Source organism: Sus scrofa, chromosome 7 (genome assembly GCF_054392235.1).
Source record: "Sus scrofa isolate SSC_HxYL_T2T_F1_AM1 chromosome 7, Sscrofa_HxYL_maternal_Yorkshire_Landrace_v2.0, whole genome shotgun sequence".
Classification (NCBI taxonomy): domain Eukaryota; kingdom Metazoa; phylum Chordata; class Mammalia; order Artiodactyla; family Suidae; genus Sus; species Sus scrofa.
This window is the reverse complement of record NC_139389.1, coordinates 35,116,508-35,138,170: the sequence shown is the minus strand read 5'-3', so window position 1 is coordinate 35,138,170 and position 21,663 is coordinate 35,116,508. Positions and strand designations below refer to the sequence as shown.

General features: G+C 41.5%; 1 protein-coding gene across 50 annotated transcripts in view; it reads left to right on the top strand.

Moving 5' to 3' along the window:
• Window positions 1-21,212, top strand: part of MLIP (muscular LMNA interacting protein) — a 240,337-nt gene extending 219,125 nt beyond the window's left edge. For 36 of the 50 annotated variants that reach the window (XM_021098546.2, XM_084966926.1, XM_021098542.2 and 33 more), the window contains 2 exons: window positions 8,675-8,728; window positions 19,442-21,212. In XM_021098546.2, the coding sequence (XP_020954205.2) occupies window positions 8,675-8,728; window positions 19,442-19,447 (60 nt within the window). In that variant the 3' untranslated portion in view covers window positions 19,448-21,212. The remainder of the gene's footprint in view (window positions 1-8,674; window positions 8,729-19,441) is intronic. The other 14 variants (XM_084966921.1, XM_084966930.1, XM_084966935.1 and 11 more) reach the window with 1 other exon arrangement.
• Window positions 21,213-21,663: the final 451 nt, after the last annotated feature.

Sequence of the window (21,663 nt, the reverse complement as noted above, 5' to 3'; positions counted from 1 at the left end):
GTATAAAATTCTCAGTAATAAAAATCTTAGACAAATTTAGTAGCATTTTTACCTGATTTTCAAAAACTCTCACTCTGGAATGGCTGAAACCTACTAACATAGCATAACAAGATGCATAGAGTTTTTCTATAAGCTTCTGAGCCACTCAGTAAATACTCCACCTATTTTGTGATGTGAAGCTTGGATAAAGAGCTTCCATGGCTTTAGGATGTGATTCCAGCAAGAACATAGCAGGGAATAAAAGAAGACAGATTCTCCAGAGGGGAGATCTTAGATTACAAACAAGGCTCAAGAAATCAAGGCTGGGATTTCCTGTTGTAGCTCAGCTGCAGTGACTCTGACTGGTATCCATGAGGACAGGGGTTCGATCCCTGGCCTCACTCAGTGGGTTAAGTATCTGGTGTTGCCATAAGCTGTGGTGTAGGTCACAGATGTGGCTCAGATCCTGCGTTGCTGTGGCTGTGATGGAGGCTGGCAGCTGCAGCTCCAATTCAACCCCTCACCTGGGATGGGAACTTCTATATGTCGTGGGTGTGACCTTGAAAAGCAAAAAAAAAAAAGCAAAAAAGAAAAAAACAAAGAAAGAAAGAAAAGGAAAGAAAGAAAGCGAGACTATTGGAATCCCTCAGGAATGGCTGTCATCTAAGATCAAGTTGCAGTGTCTGGCAGGAGTTATCTTTGGGGCAAGGGACGTGAGGACCTGGGTTTTCCTGAAAGATCAAAGGTGTATAACAGATGTGATAAGAGTGTGGGAGGTGCTTACATCATTCCTGAATTGTGGTTTGCAGTAATGCATAGGGGGAGGTGGGGATGGAGGAACTGGGTCCAACTCCAGGGAGGTGGGCGGGGCTGGCAGGCAACACGCAGGAGGCAGATTCCACTTGACCTGTAGACATACAACCCTCAGCTCATCTGACTCCAAGTCTTTCACACATCCTCTGCCTCCTCAGCCTCCCTCCTCACACCATTAGCAATACTGTGAAGGCTTAGTGTAAGGAGAGCACAGGGTGGGGTCTGGTTGGGGGTCCCTGGAGGTGGGTGGAAGGCTGGCCCCATCCCAGTCATGGCTGTTCCTCCTCTTCATCTGTCCTCTTCCAGATTTTTGGGATACACCAGTTGACATCCTTGGACATACTCCTAGGTTCTAGAATAGGTTTCTTGCAACTCGTGATAACTCGTTCCAAATTAGAACAGCCAGAGTGGGGCTAAGGCGAGGCAGGAATTGTATGGCTAATATCCCTTCTATTCTGTGGAAGAGAGAGAACAGGGGGAGAAAACTTCCGCCAACATTGTCTTTTGTGAAGGAGACTTTTGGTGTATGGCTGTACTCAAGTCAGCGAGATACTGAAAACAATTGAAAAGGATGTTTTGCCTCTAGTACTATGCAACTAATTGTGCCCTTAAAGGAAAGAGGAAAGAAAGAGAATATCAAATATGTTCCCTCGTCTATTCCAATCTCAGGTTCCGGAATTTATTTTGAGTCCTAAAATGTTGTTAGAACATAGATTTTGCTCCACTTCCATTTCAACTTGAAGCTGTGCAATGAAGAAAATGAATGGTATTGTTAATCCCCTCAGGGAGTGGTTTTCTGTTTGAGAAAGAAGCAACTCTAGATGAAAAATGTGAGTTAAGCACAGGGCTGCGGTGTTTTCTTTCCAAAACAGGCTGAACATATAGATGGAAAAATTCCATCCTGCTGCCCTTTTGCAGATGGTCTTTGGAGGAGGAGGGAATTCTAACATGTCTTGAGTCTGGGCCTCCTAGGGCAGAAGAGAAAAGGCCAAGAAAAAAAATGATATAATTGGGGAATTTTGTCATATCTTAAAAGACCTATTACAAAGATCATAGCAGAAAATTCCTGTTTTCTTACTGGTATTGGCACTTAGACACCTGTATAATGATATTCATGACAGCACTTATCAGTGAATTTTCTGTGGGCTTATAAAACAATTAACATGTGCCAAACCCCAGGTCCGGCTATGAGAATACTCAGTGAATAAACAGAGGAATGCGGTGAAACTTCATTATGTTTATAAATGTTCACAGAGCAGGCGACACAGCTAAGAATTGATATTAAAGATCCCAGGTAAGAATACAGGAGGAGGTCATTTTTCCACCTCTGTAGGCATAACTGCCACCTCAGCTATAGCTCAGTATAGGAGATTCCAAAAAGGAAGAATGATTTTTTCCCCAGATTAGTGTCACTTATCAACGAAGAGATTTTGGCTTGCTTATCAGACTCCCAGAATAATCCAAGTAGAGAAGGAACTTGAACGCATCCAGGTAGTGTCCAGAATTTAAAGATGAGAGGAGTTCCCGTCGTGGCACAGTGGTTAACGAATCTGACTAGGAACCATGAGGCTGCGGGTTAGATCCCTGGCCTTGCTCAGTGGGTTAAGCATCCAGCGTTGCTGTGAGCTGTGGTGTAGGTTGCAGATGCTGCTCGGATCCCACATTGCTGTGGCTCTGACGTAAGCTGGTGGCTACAGCTCTGATTAGACCCCCGAGCCTGGGAACCTCCATATGCTGCAGGAAGTGGCCCTAGAAAAAAGGAAAAAATAAATAAATAAAATAAAATAAAATAAAGATGAGAAAATTGAGGCCAAGAGACAAAGTGGTTTTCCCCAGTTTACATCAGAAGTTAGTAGCATAGACAATTGTACAAACCCTTGGGCATCACCAAAAAAAAAGATGCTGTACCTTTAAATTTTAAAAAGAAATATTCGAGGACTTCCAGTTGTGGCTCAGGGGGTTAAGAACCCAACATAGTATCCATGAGGATGCAGGGTCAATCCCTGGCCCCACTCAGTGGGTTAAGGATCCAGCATTGCTGAAGCTGTGGTATAGGTCACAGATGTGCCTTGGATCTGGTGTTGCTGGGGCTGTGGTGTAGGCCTGCAGCTGAGGATCTGATTGGGCTCCTAGCCCAGGAGCTTCCATATGCCCCAGGTGCAGCTGGAAAAAGAAAAAAAAAATTCAAGCTACTGAAGTTGTTTTATAATTAACAATAAAAAAACAAAAAACAGCTAATGTGAATGAACTCTTTAAGACATGTGGTGGGAGTGGCATGTTTCTGACTGTCATGGAAGCAGCTGTGTCCTCATAGCATAAAGCAGGGACTGCCTTTGTGAAGGACAAACTCAGAGCTTTGGGCATGTTTTGGTCCAGACGTAGAATCTTGAGCAATGCAATCTATCAGCTAGAGCTAGCATGTGAGCCCTGTCTCAAGCAGCTTGCGGTGTTTCTGAGAAATGAGGCAAACTCATATTTAACAGCCTTGATTCATTTAGTGAACACTTTCAAGGGCTTGCTCCTTGGCGTCTGAAGTGGAGTGGGTACAGGCAGAATCCCTCATGGTAATTCTCTAGCCCGGGTTCCTGATTTTCTCACCCACGTTGCCCATCTACTCTGAATGTCCCCCCATCTTCCCATCAGCCCAATGGCAATTTCTTTTCAGCTATTTCCCCCCCACACATACACACATGAACTCCGTCGTTCTTATGACTCCTAAGAGACTTACCTGGAGAGTCCAGCCTCTCACGGAGATTCCTTCTTCCTTCCAGGCCAGGTCCAATTAATCTGTCATGAACCCTCGCAGCACTCTGAACTTGTCCTTCAGAACACATTATTTTGTGTTTGTTTCCATATAATCCCAATTATATAGTTTAATATCTGCCACTCATACTGCACTGCAGTCTCTTAAGAGCAGGAATGATGTCTGTTTGTTCACTGTTACGTTTCCAACACCCGGCAAAATGGCACGTGAGCACATACTCAACAAAATAGACCAGTGGTAAAGTATTTAATTACACGACTTCAGCGCAACTGAATTCATTAGGACATTGTGAATATGGCTCGTTTCAGTTGTGAATAAATAATTTGAAAAGCATCAGTTCCATCAGTTCATACAAAAATCTCGGCTGTGGTCTCACTCCTCAACCCCTGGAATGTTGGCATCGGCTGAGTCCCATTAGCAATGCAGATGCTCAGGCCCCTCCCTGGACCTACTGTGTCAGAGTCTGAAATTAACAGGACTCTCCTGGTGCTTCCTTTGGGTTACATTGCAAATCAGGGACTAAAGACTCAAAGGCTTTGTATGGCCAGGCAGACCCCATAGATGAGTGAAGTACACCAGACATTTATGTATAAGTCTGATCATAGGTGACCTCGGACCCTGGGCCTCCCTCTGTAGGCGCGGTGGGCACCTGTGCTGACTTGGGGATTAGCTTCATCTGAAAGGGGCAGCACTGCACAGATCAAGACGATGGCAGGTCTCCTGCTGCAGGACCCTGGAGCAGCTCAAGAGAAAGGGACACAAACCCACAAGTAGAATCTGTGGACTCAAACACAGACAACTAAATTCATTTTTCTATTATTACTAATATTTTTGTCGTTTTTAAAGGATGGTTCATTTTCAATGTTGTATCAGTTTCAGGTGTACATTATAGGTTATTACAAGATACTGAATATGGTTCCCTGGGCTATACAGTAGGTCCTTGTTGTTTATCTATTTGATGTCTAGTGGTGGGTATTTGCTAATCCCAAACTCCTACTCTGTCCTCCCCCTTTCTCTTTTGGTATCCATAAGTTTGTTTCCTATGCCTGTGAGTCTATTTCTGTTTTGTAAATAAGTTCATTTATACCATTTTTTTTAGATTCCACATATAAATGATATCACATGATGTTTGTCTTCCTCTGTCTGACGTAAGCAGAAGAATCCTGAGAGTCAAACAGAACACACATGGGCATTAGTGGTGGTTCAAACATCTCTAGTTTGCAAAGTGTCTCACAGATAAGGAGACTTGGGGGGAAGGTGGTAAATACTACTAATTCTTTACTCGTACGGATTGCTTTCGTTTTGCAACTCAGAATACTCTCCTTTCTCTATTTCACTCCTTCTCTCTCTCGTTACTAATTTATTTACCCAATACACAACCCTTGTCCTCTCGGTACTGGTGGTCCCCGTGCCAGGTACAAAAGACTTAAGATGAAGAGCATCCAACCCACAGGACTTCCAGTGGCTCACAGGCCCATGGTGACTCATGAAAAAACTGTGTTTAATGTCAGTATCACTACAGGAATTGTCACATCTATTTTTGAGAGAGACTCTTAAGAAGGTTACATTCTAGCTTGAGTAGTTCACAGATCTCAGCGGGGGACAGAAGTAGGCGGTGGGGAGCGGGGACAGCTTCCGGAAGACAAATGGAGTGAAGGAGGTTTACCAGGGGATGCGGTTCAGCTAAAAAGCAATCCCAAAGAGCAGGTGTAGCACTCTCGGCAGTTTTAAAATGGGAACATTTCTTGCAACACTTCCTCAGCTCCATCATTTCTGGCAGGCAAAGAAATCTACTTCAATCTACTTCACACAGGAGGCATCGCGGCTTCACACAAGCCAGAACTCCGAATTCCATTGCTCAGGTAGACGAAGACGGAATTAAGCGATTCCACCTCATTTGGCATATTTTCTCTTGCTCCAGCTGTAAGGGTCTCATAGCTCCAGTTGGTTGGAGGGCGTTTTGTCTGTCTTTGTCGGAGAAGTTTGGGTTAGCGCTGGAGCAGCCGTGACATTTATAAGAAAGCCCTACGCTGATGGCGAACACACCACAAGGCTTTCTATTCTTTTGGTGGCAGCTGTGATCAAGAGTGTAATAAAACTCAACCGAAGGTTTCATTCAATTACGGCTTGTTGATTAGCCCACAGTGGTGAGTGAGCAAAGGTCTGATGAATCTGTTACACGATATCCAGGACTGGCGTTTCCATCCAGGATTAAAGGCTGTCTTGTCTCATTTCACCTGAGCTTTCCATTTCATTGATCTGTCTATGTTGAATAAATCCCCGATGATAAAATTAATAACTTTCCAGGTTTTTTTTTCCTTTTGGAAACAAAATAATAATTCTCCAGAATACTCACCACCAAGTAAACAGAGTTAGAGGACTCTCTTTGTCTTCCTGTGTCCACCGACTCGCTGCAAGCCATCCACTTAGACGAGATTTGTTTCAGTGTTTTAGGGTCATCACTCCCATTCTGACTGTGAGCAGATGTTCACACCGTGTTTGTTCTTCCCACACAATATCTCTAGCCCTCATACTTTATAGAAACTCTGCATTCAGCACACCTACCAACTTTATGACTCCCCCGAACCATTTCCCAATTTTTCTTCCCGAATCAACAAAATATCAACCTGTCTACTTGGTAGAGGAGCCTCGAGTCACCAGGAAAACTGGAATTAATTCTATTCACTGAGGCAACACTTCTGATTACTTAAATATCTTCCATTCCCACCTCCCATACCTACAGTCTGCCCATCAGCCATGGTGATATTTGTTGACATAAAAATCTGATCAGGTTGGGTCATGTTATTGGTCACCTGGAGGAAAATAAAAAAGCAAATCTATTGTGACCAAGACAATAAAGAGAAGAAAGCATTCCAAAGCCAAATATAAATGATTTGGGGATTACCAGTGTATTAGGATCAGTCATTTGCCGTTCTCTTTTGTGAATTAGGAGAGTTACGACATAGTTTTTGAAGTTCAAGATTAAAATAAAATGGATTTAAATGAATGCATATCTATATTGGAAAGATGGAATAGGATGTAAAATAGATACCACATCATCACTCAATTATTTTTCCAACATTTTCCAATTTGGGGATGTTTGTCCTATTCCATCTTAGGGGTCTAGGAGAATGGGGATGTGACATTGTACAAATGCCAGTGATTCATATGATTATCATACCACTTAGTCTGTCTGGGTTGGGCCTTTGAAGCAGGATGTAGCAACTGATCTTAAGCCAGGTTGAGAATCTCAAGGAACCCTGATGAGCAGGAGAAAGTAGGTGCTTTCAGCTGGTTTTTAGAAAGCTCTTTGGATTTCATTGGCTCTGAGGCCAGATCGTACTTCCACATTAACTAATGGTCTCAGGCAGGTGGGAGTTGTGATATTATGACACCAGAGGATTTCATAGCTGGAACATGGGGTAATGGATGGGAGGTAATGAAGAAATAGCTTTAAGGAGTCCCCATCGTGGCTCAGTGGTTCACGAATCTGACTAGCATCCACGAGGACGCAGGTTCAACCCCTGGCCTCGCTCAGTGGGCTAAGGGTCTAGCATTGCTGTGAGCTGTGGTGTAGATCACAGATATGGCTCAGATCCTGCGTTGCTGTGGCTGTGGCATAGGCCAGCAGCTACAGCTCCGATTCAACCCCTAGCCTGGGAATCTCCACATACTGTGGGTGCAACCCTTAAAAAAAAAAAAAAAAAAAAAAAGCTTTAAATGAAAGCAGGCTCCATTCTTGAAAATCAGCTGGAACAGAGGGATGCTTCAGGGAACAGGAGGTGGGACCTCCTTGGCCTCCCAGGCACCACTAATGGTGTCCTCTTAGTGTCCTCTTGGGGCCAAGTGTACATTGCTGGGACCCTCTGAATGGCCCTGGAGCATCAGGGGCTGGTCACTGATCCAGTGATTTAGTGATCAAATCAGGGCCAGGTTGAGAGTGAAAGGGGGCTGATGGTTTCCATAGCTCAGATTTGCCCAGGACAGTGGTAGAACCTAAGAACATTCCTGGCAAATCAGGTATGCTGGTTACCCTAAAACTGGAGTGAGGAGAGATGGTCAAAAATAAAGGGGGTAAAGAGATTTATTACAAATGATTGCTCTCTTCTTATCTGTGCGCCTTGTTCTGTCTCTTTCACTTGTATATCTATGACTTTCTTCTCTCTTAATAGGTTTAAGGGTATGTGTCATGCTCGGAAGACCCGTTGCAATAATAAAAAGTCCTATATAATCACAACAACCTCCCTCTGTTAAAATATCACTGTGTTGCAAACTGCATTATGATAGCCCCATCTAGTAAGATCTCAATGTTTACGAAGTCCCTGTGTTTTGAGATTACTGATGTTTACAATAAGGTACAATGTTTTCCGTTTCACATAAGCTTGTACTATCTGCAGATGCATCTGCATTTCCTGCAGGTCTGAGCATGATTTACCTCTTTTGCTTTGGAACTCTTCAATCTGAGGCCTCTTGTGAGAGTTGAAACATAAATTTAAGGTCATATTCTCTCTGTGATCTCTGTCAGTGTGTTTTAACCATTCATTCATTCAGTAAGCTTTTTTTTTTTTTTTGTCTTTTTAAGGCTGTGCCTGCAGCATATGGAAGCTCCCAGGCTAGGTAGGGGTTGAATTAGAGCTGTAGCTGCTGGCCTACAGCACAGCCACAGCAACTCCAGATCCAAGCCACATCTGTGACTATACCACAGCTCATGGCAACACCGGATCCAGTGAAGGAGGCCAGAGGTCGAACTCACATCCTCGTGGATGCTAGTAGGGTTCATTACTGCTGAGTCACCACCGGAACTCCCATTCATTCAGTTAGCATTTAATAACTGTCTGTGCTGTGTGCCAAGCCCTGTTAGAGTTTATGTGGGACTCAGAGATAAATAAGATGTGATCTGAGGCTCCAAGTATTCACCATCTGCTAAAATCTTTTCCTATGTTAAGAATATCTTCCTTTGTTTTTAATAACGATCAAATCTTAATGTTTACACTTGTTAGAATCTACTGTCAGCAATAATAGACTTAACATCATTGTTTAACTATCAACTATAACAAAATTTCAACATTTATTTCTCCTTCTACCCCTGGTCCTATCCTGGGCATCTTTTCTGTGAAGCTGAGTCATCCAATGGTGCCTATTCCTGAATATGAAACCCTTGATTCCAAAGAGGTAAATGTAAGATACAGTTGGAGATCTGGTTATTCATTTCTGTGTGATATTAGATTGTAGAAATAAGCCAATCTTATTTTTTTAAATATTAATAAAATCATGTGGTTTTTTATTTTAAAGAAAGAATGAACTAGTCTACTCTGTCTTGCTCAGAAGCATCTGATAGTTACATGAGTAAATTCTTGTTGTGTCTCAAAGGGGAAGGGGGTACTAGAGGGCCCTGTGTGGGTAGCGCCTTGATCACAAACTAACTTCTATCCTGTCTGTGTTTGTGATTTTCTCTTTGGATTCGTATGTGACACCACTATTGTCTTCTCTTTTCTAGAGGGTCAGTGGATGTCCCATAATACTTATATGTGTCTTCTTCTTCTTCTTCTTCTTCTTCTTCTTTTTTTTTTTTTTTTTTTTTTTTTTTGTCTTTTTAAGGCCATACTTGCAGCATATAGAAGTTCCCACGCTAGGGGTTGAATCAGAGCTATAGATGCTGGCCTATGCTACAGCCACAGCAACATGCGATCCAAGCCACATCTGCGACCTACACCACAGCTCACAGCAAGCCAGATCCTTAACCCACTGAGCGAGGCCAGGGATGGAACCTGGGTCCTCACGGATACTGTTCAGGTTAGTTACTGCCAAGCTACTGCAGGAACTCCTTACCTGTGTCTTCTGAGTTAGAGGTCCCAGTACCTCTTGGTAGCTCAGTTTCCCAACCCTTAAGTGAATTTTGCATATGGTGGATAGCCTACAGGCAAAAGCATACTGTTTCAAACATAGTCTCCAAATTTCATACTACTGTTAATCCACAATCACATTTTGAGCCGACAGACAAAAAATAAATTAAAAATCCTTTTTACTTTTATAAATGCAATACCAAGAGATGAACAAATCTTGCAAAAAATTTTTTTTTAAATTTTGTGTTAATTAAGAGCAAGAATAATTGAACAAACAAAGTGGTAAATGTGAGGGGAAAAACAGTGCTTTTAAAAGGACTTATCTTTAAGAAGGTAATAAAGGAGCTCATTCATTCATTTCAGATACCCTCACAAAGGAGGAATGTTCAATTTTGTAGCCTTCGAGTTTAGGAAAAAAAGATATAAAAGAGTGATAGGAATAATGAAATTACAATTAAAATTCTAAATAAAATCTGAATGTTTCCTCGAAGGATATTTTCCACAATTTAGGGCATATTATCCCCTTTTGATAAAAAAGTCATCCCTGAAATTTCTGCAGATTTCAAAATCTCTATCATACAGGACCGATGTGCCGCTCTGCTATAACTTTCATCATTAAAATCTAAAGGCATGTTAGGAACAGGTGTAATTTTATATCCTTAACTGTATCTCTGGTTTTTTTAAACCACGATTATTGGTTTAATGAGTACGGACATATGGAAAACTTTTGATATGTGTAGGCAAGTTGCATTATGGAACAGCTGTAGCAATTCACCCTACCAGAAGCCTGTGATAATGCCCATTTCTGTGCACAGTTGCCAGGAGTGAGAATTATTATAACTACTACTTTATTGGGAGTTTACTGTAGGTTAACATGTTATGCACTTTGTATGCAGTATTTTACTTAATCGCCACAAAACATTGTTAGTTAAGTATTATTGTCCCCATTTTACAGATGAAGAAACTGGAACTGAGGGAATCCGTTTATTGCCTAAAGTCAAATAGCTGACAAGTGTCTGCACAGTCAGGAATGGAATCCAGATATAATTGTCCCAAGCCTGTACTCTTAACCTACCTTCCTCTATCCAGCTATCGTTATCTAAATCTCTATACTACTTAAGCCTTTTTCTCTTTTAAAATCCTCGCAATTTAAAAAGGGACACTGTCTTTCATTTTTATTTGCATTTTAAAAATTCTGTATTTTTCTGTTTTGCTTTTGCATCATGTTATGCATTTATCAGTTTGGTGATATTTTTATTTTATCTTTTTGCTTTTTTTTTTTTTTTTTTTTTTTTAGGGCCGCACCTGTGGCATATGGAGGTTCCCAGGCTAGGGGTTGATAGGAGTTGTAGCTGCCAGCCTACACCACAGCCACAGCAACGCCATACCCGAGCTGTGTCTGTGACCTACACTGCAGCTCATGGCAACAATGGATCCTTAACCCCCTGAATGAGGCCAGGGATTGAACCCTGGCCTCATGGATACTATTCGGATTTGTTTCTGCTGTGCTACAATGTGAACTCCATGGTCTGGTAATATTTTGATTATTGAATTACAAACTCCCTTTACTTTTTAAGGAGATTAATTCTTTTTTTTTTTTTTTTTCCATTTCTTGGGCTGCTCCCGCGGCATATGGAGTTTCCCAGGCTAGGGGTCCAATCGGAGCTGTAGCCACCGGCCTACCCAGAGCCACAGCAACATGGGATCCAAGCCGCATCTGTGACCTACACCACAGCTCATGGCAACGCTGGGTCTTTAACCCACTGAGCAAGGCCAGGGACCAAACCCGCAACCTCATGGTTTCCTAGTCGGATTCATTAACCACTGCACCACGACAGGAACTCCGAGATTAATTCTTCATCAAATATGCTAGTCCTTTCACTGTGATGGTGGCAAGTTGTGTAATAGTTAAAAGAATTGGACAAACCTATATGTCCAACAACAGGAGAAAGTTTGAATACATTTTGCAGATTTAGATGAATGTTAAAAAACAAAGTCAAATGCTCTATTTTAAATATGAAAATGGTTCAAGTTTACAAAGGCTGGAGATACAAATAAGAGTATTTCTACATAATAATAGAAAATCAGAACAAGGCCCTCCTACTGTATGACACAGGGAACTATTTATTCAATATCCTGTGATAAACCATAATGGAAAAGAATATGAGGATTCTCCCATGATGCCGTGGGTAAAGGATCCAGTGTTGTCTCTGTGGTGGTTTGGGTGACGACTTTGGCACTGGTTTCATCCCGGGCCTGGGAATTTTCCTTTGCCACAGGTGAGATCAAAAAGAAGGAGAAAAAGAAAAAAAATTTAAAAATAATGTATATGTATATATAAGTGACACACTGTGCCGTGTAGGAGAAATAGTGTAAATAACGCAATGGTGTAAATCAACTGTACTCCAAAAACATAAATTAAAAAAAAGAGAATCGGTTGTTCAAATAGTAAATGCTGAATTAAGAAATTCTGTATGTTAGGTAATGCTAAAGACTGTTGCTTAGAAGAACAGGGTAGATGTAGTATTGTAGTTTTTGCTTTTTTTTTTTTTTTTTTTTTTGCTTTTTAGGACCGCATTTGCGGCATATGGATATTCCCAGGCTAGGGGTCTAATCAGAGTTTTAGCTGCTGTGTCGGCCTATGCCACAGCCACAATAATGCTGGATCCGAGCCCGTCTGTGGCCTACACAACACAGCTCACAGCAACGCCAGATCGTTAACCCACTAAACAAGGCCAGATATTGAACCCGCAACCTCATGGTTCCTAGTCGGATTTGTTTCCACTGCATCACAACAGGAACTTCTTGTATTTTTTTTTTTCACCAATTATCACAACCCTAGAGGTGAAACTGAAGCCAAATATAAGATTGCTAAAAAATGATTTCAACTCTCATGTTTAGAGTATTTAGAAAAACACCATTAAAAAACCCCCTGAAGTTTGAAATTTTACAATTTTGAGAGGTTAACTGTTAGTATTAAAAGAAACTCAAATAATTATGCAAACTACCATTTTATGCATCTACTCTGCTATATTTTACTTCTTAGTAACACCGGCACATCTGGGAGCAATTTAACAATTTTTTATAATTCCTTATGACATGTGGTTAGATTGCAATATTTACTTGAATATTTTCTTCAAACCTTCTCTTTGATATTTATTTACCTGCAAAGCATCAAACAAGAAAACTGGGAGTTCCTGCTGTGATACAGCGGGTTAATGATCCTGCTTGTCTCTGTGGCAGAGCAAATTCAATCCCTGGCCTGGTGTAGTGGGTTAAGCATCTGGTGTTGCTGCAGCTGAGGTGTAGGTCACAGTAGCAGCTCGGATTCAGTCCCTGGCCTAGGAACTTCCCTCTGCCATGGGTGTGGACATTAAAAAAAAAAAAAAATCTCTAGAGGTAGGCAAAGGCAGGTTTAGAATCTCTGTGAGTGGTTTAACTGTACAGCAGGAGTTGAGATCCTCAAATTCTAGCTCCTTCATTTGCAATCTATAAAAGCCAATCAGATCCACCTTGGAAACAAAAATTTGAAAGTAAAACATGTTGCTTCGGGGAATGTTTTGTTTTGTTTTTTGCTTTTTAGGCCCCCACCTGAGGCACAGGGAAGTTCCCAGGCTAGGGGTCAGGTCAGAGCTGTAGCCACCGGCCTACGCCAGAGCCACAGCAATGCAGGATTTGAGCTGCGTCTGCGACCTACAGCACAGCTCACAGCAACGCTGGATCCCCCACCCACTGAGCAAGGCCAGGGATTGAACTCGAATCCTCCTGGATACTAGTCAAGTTTGTTTCCACTGTGCCACAAAGGGAAATTTGGGAATGTCTTGACTTAATAAAAATTTAAGTCGCATGTTCTTTGTACCTAATATCATAAAATTTGTACCTGTATTTTAACCTACAGTAGATTAATTTTGAGAGATTTGGTCTACATTGAGATTCACTCTAATTCTCTTAGTGAAACCTAATATTTGTTTCTTTTTCCTTTGCTGTTCCATACAAAATTTGGAAAATACATAGGCTAGGGTTGGGCATAGCCTTTGTCTGGGTCTGGGGACTCATATGTTCCAAAGAATGTTTAATTTAGCATTTTATATGGCACTTTAGAAAGTGTTGGGCCATTGATTAACTCTCAAATAAGAGGTTGAAATTCCCTAAATAATCAATTTAACCATTGTAATCAGCTGGCTGACCAATTTTTAAAGAAGGTCACTTTCATAGATGTCAGCTGTTGACACCAAGGGTGTGATTTCCAAGCAGGTGTATTTCTAACGCCATCTAATTTAAAGCAAACGCTCCATCTGAGATAAATGGTTTCTGATCACAGTTACCTAGAAAAAAATTAAATTCTAGTGGCAACAATTATTTCTGATTATAGTCATCATGTCTGGTGAATTCAGCAACTCTGATCCAGCAGCAGTCTATACATCTCTCTCTATAGGTTTAACTATGAAGGTCATGCTAGGGAATGAAATTACAAAGAGACCCACTGCTCTTCAGATCACCTGCTAGATGTGGCACTAGGTCTATTTCATTTTTAACCTGAGGGTCAGTTGATTTCCAAAAACATGATTAGATGCATTTGGTTCTGATCTTTCAGATCCACTGGTTATTAACACAACTGGAGAGCTAATCATTCACTAGCTGCCCATGAAACACATACTAAGCAAATCCTTCTCCTGTACTCTTATTCCTTCCCTTTGTAGACTGTGGATAAACATTTAAGGGTTGGCAAGATCATAGTTCTGCTGGAAAAATGACTGTCTATGGCTGGCTTTCTCCTTGTTGTATATAATTTTTTTGTGTGTCCATTTATTTTGACTTTCAGAACCTCCCTTGGTGTCTCAGGTTCTAATTATGGGACAAGTGTCTCATTCCTTTATTCTCCAGATGAGAACACTGAAAAGGAAAAATATTTATCCACGGAAGCCACTCTCATTTTCTGGTTTGATTCAAGGGTAAAAATGAAATGATCAAGAGGAATGGGTCCACTCTATTTCCTTCAGGCAATTTCCCATAAATATTATTTATCAAAATCAAGCTTTGATAAATCTTGGAATGCCATGTTCAAGGTTGTAACCTTAGGCAAGAACTTGGAATCTGGATATTAATACCTATCGATTAAAAGGTTCATATGCTTTGGTCGACAACTGGCTATACAGGATCTGGGTAGATTTGTCTTATAAAGACACCTAATATGAATACCTGAGAGGACAGCCACCTTGCCCAGGCATCCAGGTGGGCAAGGATCAATAAAGAAAAGGACATTCTTGCCTCCAGATTTGGATCAGTGACCCCCAACGTGACCTTCCTGTGTCCCTCTGTTAAGGAAAATTAACAAAAATTTTTTTTGCCAACCCAGAAGTCCCTTTCACAAAGGTAGTAGAGAAAGAAAAACACTTTTATTACTAGATTAGCAGTGAACCAGAATGTATATTGAATAAGCAGAATGTACACTGAATAAGCATTGAGCCAGAATGTCACAAACACTAAGAGATTAAAAAGACAGAAGAAATATCACCCTTCATATAGCCAAGTAGGTTTAACCCATTATATATATATATTCTGAAGATAAACAATAATTCAGTTTACCCTCAAGTAAGAGGACCCGACAAGTTCTATTTATTACACACAGTTCACCATAAATCACCTGGTGATTGGAGGTGACCCTCTGTGTTAGTTCACTGGCGTTACATAAAAGGAAAATAAAAGTCTCAAATCTTTATGACAGGGGGTGGTTTTACAACTTAGAGCCAGGTGTCAGCTAAAGTTAGGGTCCTACCTTCCCTCAGACACTAGGAGAAACTAGAAGATAAGGCTGTTATCTCCCTTGGATGTTTGCCTTCAAAGGAGATGGTTCTTAAGTCCTTGAGAAAGAATTTCCTGAGTCTTAAAGCTGACAAAATGCCCACCTAGTTTTCAAAAGGATTTTTCTACATTTCAAAGAGAGAAGGATGTATTTATAAAGACAAGTTTTCCAGAATAAATGCTATAAGAACCAAGGAGGGAAATCTCTGCCCTTGTTTTCAACAAGGAAAATCAAGCCTTTTTTTAAAAATTTCTGTTGGTCCTTACACCTGCGACCGACCCAGAGGCAGAACTGAAATCAGAGGGGCTGATGCTAAGACAGCCAAAGAAACAAGTCTCACTGATTTTTCTTTTCTAGGGACTCAATTGAAAATATTACAATAGAGGTGGAGGGTTGACACATTGGGGTTTCTCCTTCAAAGTCACCTCTATAAATTAATGTTGGGTTTTGTATTGTAGTGACATGTGGTAAAGCGAAACAGAAGCTAGCAAGTAGAAGGAGAGACATTCCTGTGTGTGCTGGTTTTTCAAGCTCAACAAACAAAAATAATAGAATCAGAGTCAATTAATTTATTTGGAGCTCAGGTCATCCAGATATTAAATATTTTTGACCCCAGATCTGATGCTGTGTTCCCTGGAGTTCATTAGCCTCTCATTCTCCACCTACCAGGCTACCTTTACAGAATCTTAGTTACTGAAGATCTTACTTAGTTCTATTGCTTCTTGCTTATGGATAATAAATGTTGATACTAGATTTTTTTTTTTTTTTTGCTTTTTAGGGCTGCTCCTGTGGCATACGGAGGTTCCCAGTCTAGGGGTTTAATCAGAGCTACAGCTGCTGGCCTACGCTGTAGCCACAGCAACATCAGATCTGAGCCGAGTTGCATCTTCGACCTACACCACAGCTCAGGGCAACACAGGATCCTTAACCCACTGAACGAGGCCTAGGGATAGAACCTGCATCCTCATGGATGCCGGTCAGATTCTTAACCTGCAGAGCCACAATGGGAACTCCTAGATCTTGAATTTTTACCCCAAAGTTAGTAGTTATATAAATGTCCAAAATATACTTAAAAAAAAGAAAAAAAATCTGTGGGGAGTTTCCGTCATGCCTCAGTGGTTAACAAACCAGACTAGAATCCATGAGGACTAGGGTTTGATCCCTGGCCTCACTCAGTGGGTTAAGGATCCAGCGTTGCAGTGAGCTGTGGTGTAGGTCACAGACATGGACTGGATCCTACGTTGCTGTGGTTGTGGTGCAGGCCAGCAGCTACAGCTTCAATTCCACCCTTAGCCTGGGAACCGCCATATGCTGTGGGTGCGGCCCTAAAAAGACAAAAGAAAAAAAACAAAAATCTTTTGGCTGTGTCCATGGCATTGGAAGTTTCCAGGAGAGGGACAGAACCCTCACCACAGCGGTGACAATGCCAGATGCTTAACAGCTAGGCCACCAGAGAACTCCTAAAATACATTTAACATCTTTCAGGAAAAAAAAGAATATATAGTAGTTAATAAATTACGATATACATTTTCTGGAAATTACTTTTTGCTCAGAGTACATGAAGTCTGGTTTCATATTTACAAGAACACATATGTAGATCATTTTGCTTTCGTTTTGTGGATAGGAATATTCACAGTTGGTTTTGTCTTAAAAGGGAATAAAAAATCAAATTACACAGCACATTCTTTAAAAAGTGCTTTCTGTCATATTGGCTTAAAGTTTCACAACACTATGTCACTTATTACTCCAAGTTAACGCTAAACAAAACAAAATTTGGAATGTGATTCCCTTCAAAATTGTAATTTTCCAAATGACTTAAGTTCTTTTGCATTTACATTTTCTTATCCAAAATAAGTGTGTTGTTCCACTGGTAATATAATACAATACTGACCCTTCACTGGCAAGAGGCTAGTCTGAGCATAAGGATTTATTTATTTTATTAATGACCTTCATCTTTCTTAAATGTTCCAACATTTGTTTTTACTAAGTAATTTAGCTCTTTACCTATATTGAGATTGGTAGAGTTAAAAATGTCACAAAATGTCCCAAAAATCAGGACTACCTATCATGGCATAATGTGTCATTTCAAACTAGCTCCTGCATTGTGATACCAAATATTCCTTGGATCTTCCAGTGGTTTCAGGCAGAGCTGAGAAATAGTGCTGAGTTTGCCTGCATGGTGTCCGAGTATGAATTCCTCTTCAACACGATCTAATTATTTGTATATGGAGTTCCTGTTGTGGCTGTTGTGGGCAGTGGAAATGAATCCGACTGGTGACCATGAGGTTGCTGGTTCAATCTCTGGCCTCGCTCAGTGGGTTAAGGATCAAGCATTGCTGTGAGCTGTGGTGTAGATCGCAGATGCGGCTCGGATCTGACTGTGCTGTGGCTGTGGCGTAGGCTGGTGTCTATAGCTCTGATTCGACCCCTAGTCTGGGAATATGGGACCTCCATAAACTGTGGGTACGGCCCCTAAAAAAGGCAAAAAAAAAGTGTAATTATGAAATATTACCTTTGAAAGAGAATTGAGAGGGCATTTCATCCAATATTTTATTGAATATTATAACCCTGTCTACAAGTAGATCCTTATAAATCTTCTGTTTAAACTCCTCTGGTAGCAAAGAGTTTACATCTGTAAGCTAGACACGATAGATGTTTTAATATGGCCACAACACCCTAATGACTAGTGAACAACAAAAGCAAATAGGGGACATGGAACAAACTGGGGTTTAATTTCACATACTCTGGCCTTGGGCGCAATAGTTAATCTTTGGAGCTTCAATATCATCCTCTGTAAAATGAGATCAAAGGATTATGGTGAAGATCCGCATTCATGCATGTAAAGTGCTTAGCATCTAAATGCATAGCCTGTAATAAGTGTTAGCTGAATGATGATTTCTTTAAATCTCTTGTAGCAACCCAAGGTTGCTACTCTTAGGAAAATTTAAGAAGGAAATAGTTTTTACTTGTTAGAAAGAAAAGGAGATGTCACTGAGTCATTTTCTCCTTTCATTCTACAGCCTCAGAGAATTCCAGATGATGGAAGCTCCCACTCACTTATTCTAGGACTAGGGCCAGAGCACATCAGGGCTGGAGGGGAGCCACCCCTTATATTAGCCCCTTTTTCTCCACCCCTTCCTTCTACTCTAACAAATGTAGTTCTCCTCGCTGTTTCTCCATCCTACTCTGCCACGTGGCCGTGCCCCATGCGGGTTTCCTGTCTGCTTTCCTACGCCTTGCACATACCCCCGTTCCCCCGGGAGCCAGCTCTGAGGCGCACGTCTCTCGGACCATGGCTTCTTAACCCTGTGATCCAGCCCTGGACAAGACAGAGAACACTACCTGCAAAAGCTCAACTGACCTCCCTTATTTTCCATCAGCCCTTTTGGGAGGCCTTACTGACAGCCGTGCATCGGCACCTGGAAGTAACAAAGTTATGGTCGTTTCCTTCCGTGGGTACCATTGCATCACCTTGTTCTGTTTAGAGTACAGTTTTAGAACAAAATTTTTCTTCTGCTCTCATCTCTGGGATTTTCTTTTGTCTCAACTGATATCTTATCTCTGGTATCAGGGTGACCTGTTTATCTTATCTCCTCCAGACAGTGTAACCCCATTAAATGGGAACATACAGACTGATGGATAGAGAAATCATTGAAATCACACTATCTTGTGTAGCTTGTGTAGCCGCCTTATAAAACCGATTGGATCAATATATGAAAAAAAGGCAAGAGCTTCATTTACTGGCTCTGTCTTTTTGTAATGCTCCATTTTGCAAAACCTGGGACTTAATCCAATCCCACTTCACTTTATCTTGTCTCCTCCATGCTTTAGACGTTACATTTCAGGGGTTAATGCCGTCAATGCTGAAGGAAAGGGTTTGGGCAGCAGCTAAGCAATGGAAGGGTGGGGAGTTGCACGTGGGATACGGCAGGGCTGCTCTCCTTGCGGTGGCCCAGCTTCTCAAAGCCACCATTGCCCAATGTGGGAGGCCAGAACTGCTCTGCTGAATGCTCTTTCTCACTCTCTCTCTCTCTAGATCAGGGTCTAATGTCAAGGTACAGCTCCATGCCTTTATCCTGCTATTAACTGTATAACAAGAAAACAGCTACTGCGGAAAAAAAAAAAAAAAAATTCCTGCTCTACATGAGATGTTATACTGAATATGAATGGTTACATTTGGGGGCATAGCGGTTTACAATTACCCATCTCCGTTAATCTGACGACGCTTTTCTTTTGCAGCAATGAAGATGGAGCAGAAGTGAAAACACAGACCGGGGCTGAAGTTTTCTGAAACGCTGGTGCTAATCACTTGCTAGATTTAACCTTTACCAGGTTTAACCCATATTTTTGCCGTCTTAGTGTTTCCCTTATGGACTAAAAAAAGTTTCCTGCAGGCGTGTAACATCGCAGTACTCACAAACACCCGGCCTAGGAGAGCTTTACCTACAGTTTCTGCACCACTGTTAGAGCCTTTAATGCCTTCCATTAAGCTGACAGCAATGCTAACGTGCTCCAGTGTTTCACAGCCAAATAAAGAAGAATCATGGGGAAATAGAATGGTGTGACAATTTTTCAACCTCAGTTTTATTTAATGCGTACATTACTTCCTGAATCAGGTTTTATCCCTTTCTGCTTAATTTTTTTAACATGTGGGGAGAAAAAAGAACAATAATTTAAAAAAACCGAGTCCCTGCCTGCTTGCAGGAGTTCACTGGGGAGCTGTTGACCGTGAGAGAGTTATTTCACAAAAGACAACGCTGTTTTCCTGTTCTGCTCGGGTCCTGTGCCTGACAAGACAGACATTCATGTGGAGGTCGTGTTGCTGCAGTGTTTCTACCATTACTGCCTCTCGGTCTGTCACTACATGATTCTTGCAAAGGCTACTTCGGAGGTTGTTTGTACCCATCCTCCTGGGAGCAGCCCAAACCATGGAGCCAACCACACTGTGGGGACAGTCTTGGGAGCCCACCCTCCAGCACGCCTGATGACCCCCATATTGGCTGTGTTCCGTTTTTTTCCCAGCTGCCATTCCCAGTAACCTGCCCTCACCCTGTCTAAGTGGTTTCCTTTTTGTAGCTTTCTGGCAAGTAGGGTAAGACTCTAAGGAAGAGCCCACAGCCGTTCTGGACAGTGAGCTCCTGGTAGCAGAGGAGTTTCCGAAAAGGCTACTTACACTTGCACACAACCCATGCTCCCTGTGAAGCCAGCTCTGTCTGAACCTCAGCTCCCCCAGACCACTGCTCCAACCCCCTGTCATCCTGTCCACGGCAAAGCCGAGAGAGTTGCCTGCAGAAGAGCAACTGGCCTGCTTCCTCCTCCACGGGTCTTTTTGGAAAATCTGCATTGACAGTTCGTTGGTCGCTGGAAATACGAAGTTCTCATCATCTCCTGTATTCATGGGTGAGGAGCAGTGGAGCCTCAAAAAACCTCTCTGCTCATCTCTCCTCCTCCGAACAGAAACTACTTCTCTACCAGCTAAATTGTGTGATGTATCACTTTAGATTATTGATAATAATCTCCAATATTCACTGTGCTCTTATCATATGCCAGGTACCACACTAAGTGCTTCATATGAATTTAATTTAACCGTCACAATGAGCCTATGAGGTAGGCAATAGTATTATTCACATTTTATGCTTGTGAAAATGAACATTCAATCAAGCTAGTAAGCGGTAGAGAGAAAATTAAAATCCAGATAATCAGGGTCTAAGACCAAGTCATTTATTCAATCATTTGTCCATTCATTTTTGACTTTGAGAATGAAAAGTTGAGTTCATCACACTCCCTAGTTTATTGCTATCACAAGTGTGGGCAAGACCCCTCTCCTGCATACTTATTGATTGGATGGTTAATTCATGAACTTTTATAACAATTTCTATCTTCCCTTCTCCTGCCAAAGGCACACATTCTAACGTTTGATATATATATGCCTTACTTATATATGTTTTGAAGATGTGCATTGTTTTTCTCTGCATATATATTTAATAAATGTAAATGGCATTATAGTTTATATTCTGGCTCTTTTATTTTTCCCCCACTCAGCCCTGTGGTTTTCCAGCTCTATCTGCATTGTTGGGTAAATGTCTGGTGGATTGTTTCCTCACAGCTACTGGGGTGCCTCCATCACATCCTACCTACGCACCTGCCCATGCTTTCATCCCTCCATCAGGAACCACTGTGATGTACATTGGTGCATGCAACCTCTTGTGAACTTTCATGCGAACTTCTCTGCAATACATACCCAGGCTTAGAATTGTTTGTCTGCATGTGCTCAATTGGACTAAATCGTCTCAGATGGCTATTCTCTAGAAGGGAAGTACTTATTTTTATTCCCACCAACAATGTATTAGGGCTCTTTTATCTCTGCATATCGCTCTACTTGGTGATCTGAGCTTTTTTTTTTTTTTTTTTGTCTTTTTGTCATTTCTTGGGCCGCTCCTGCGGAGTTCCCAGGCTAGGGG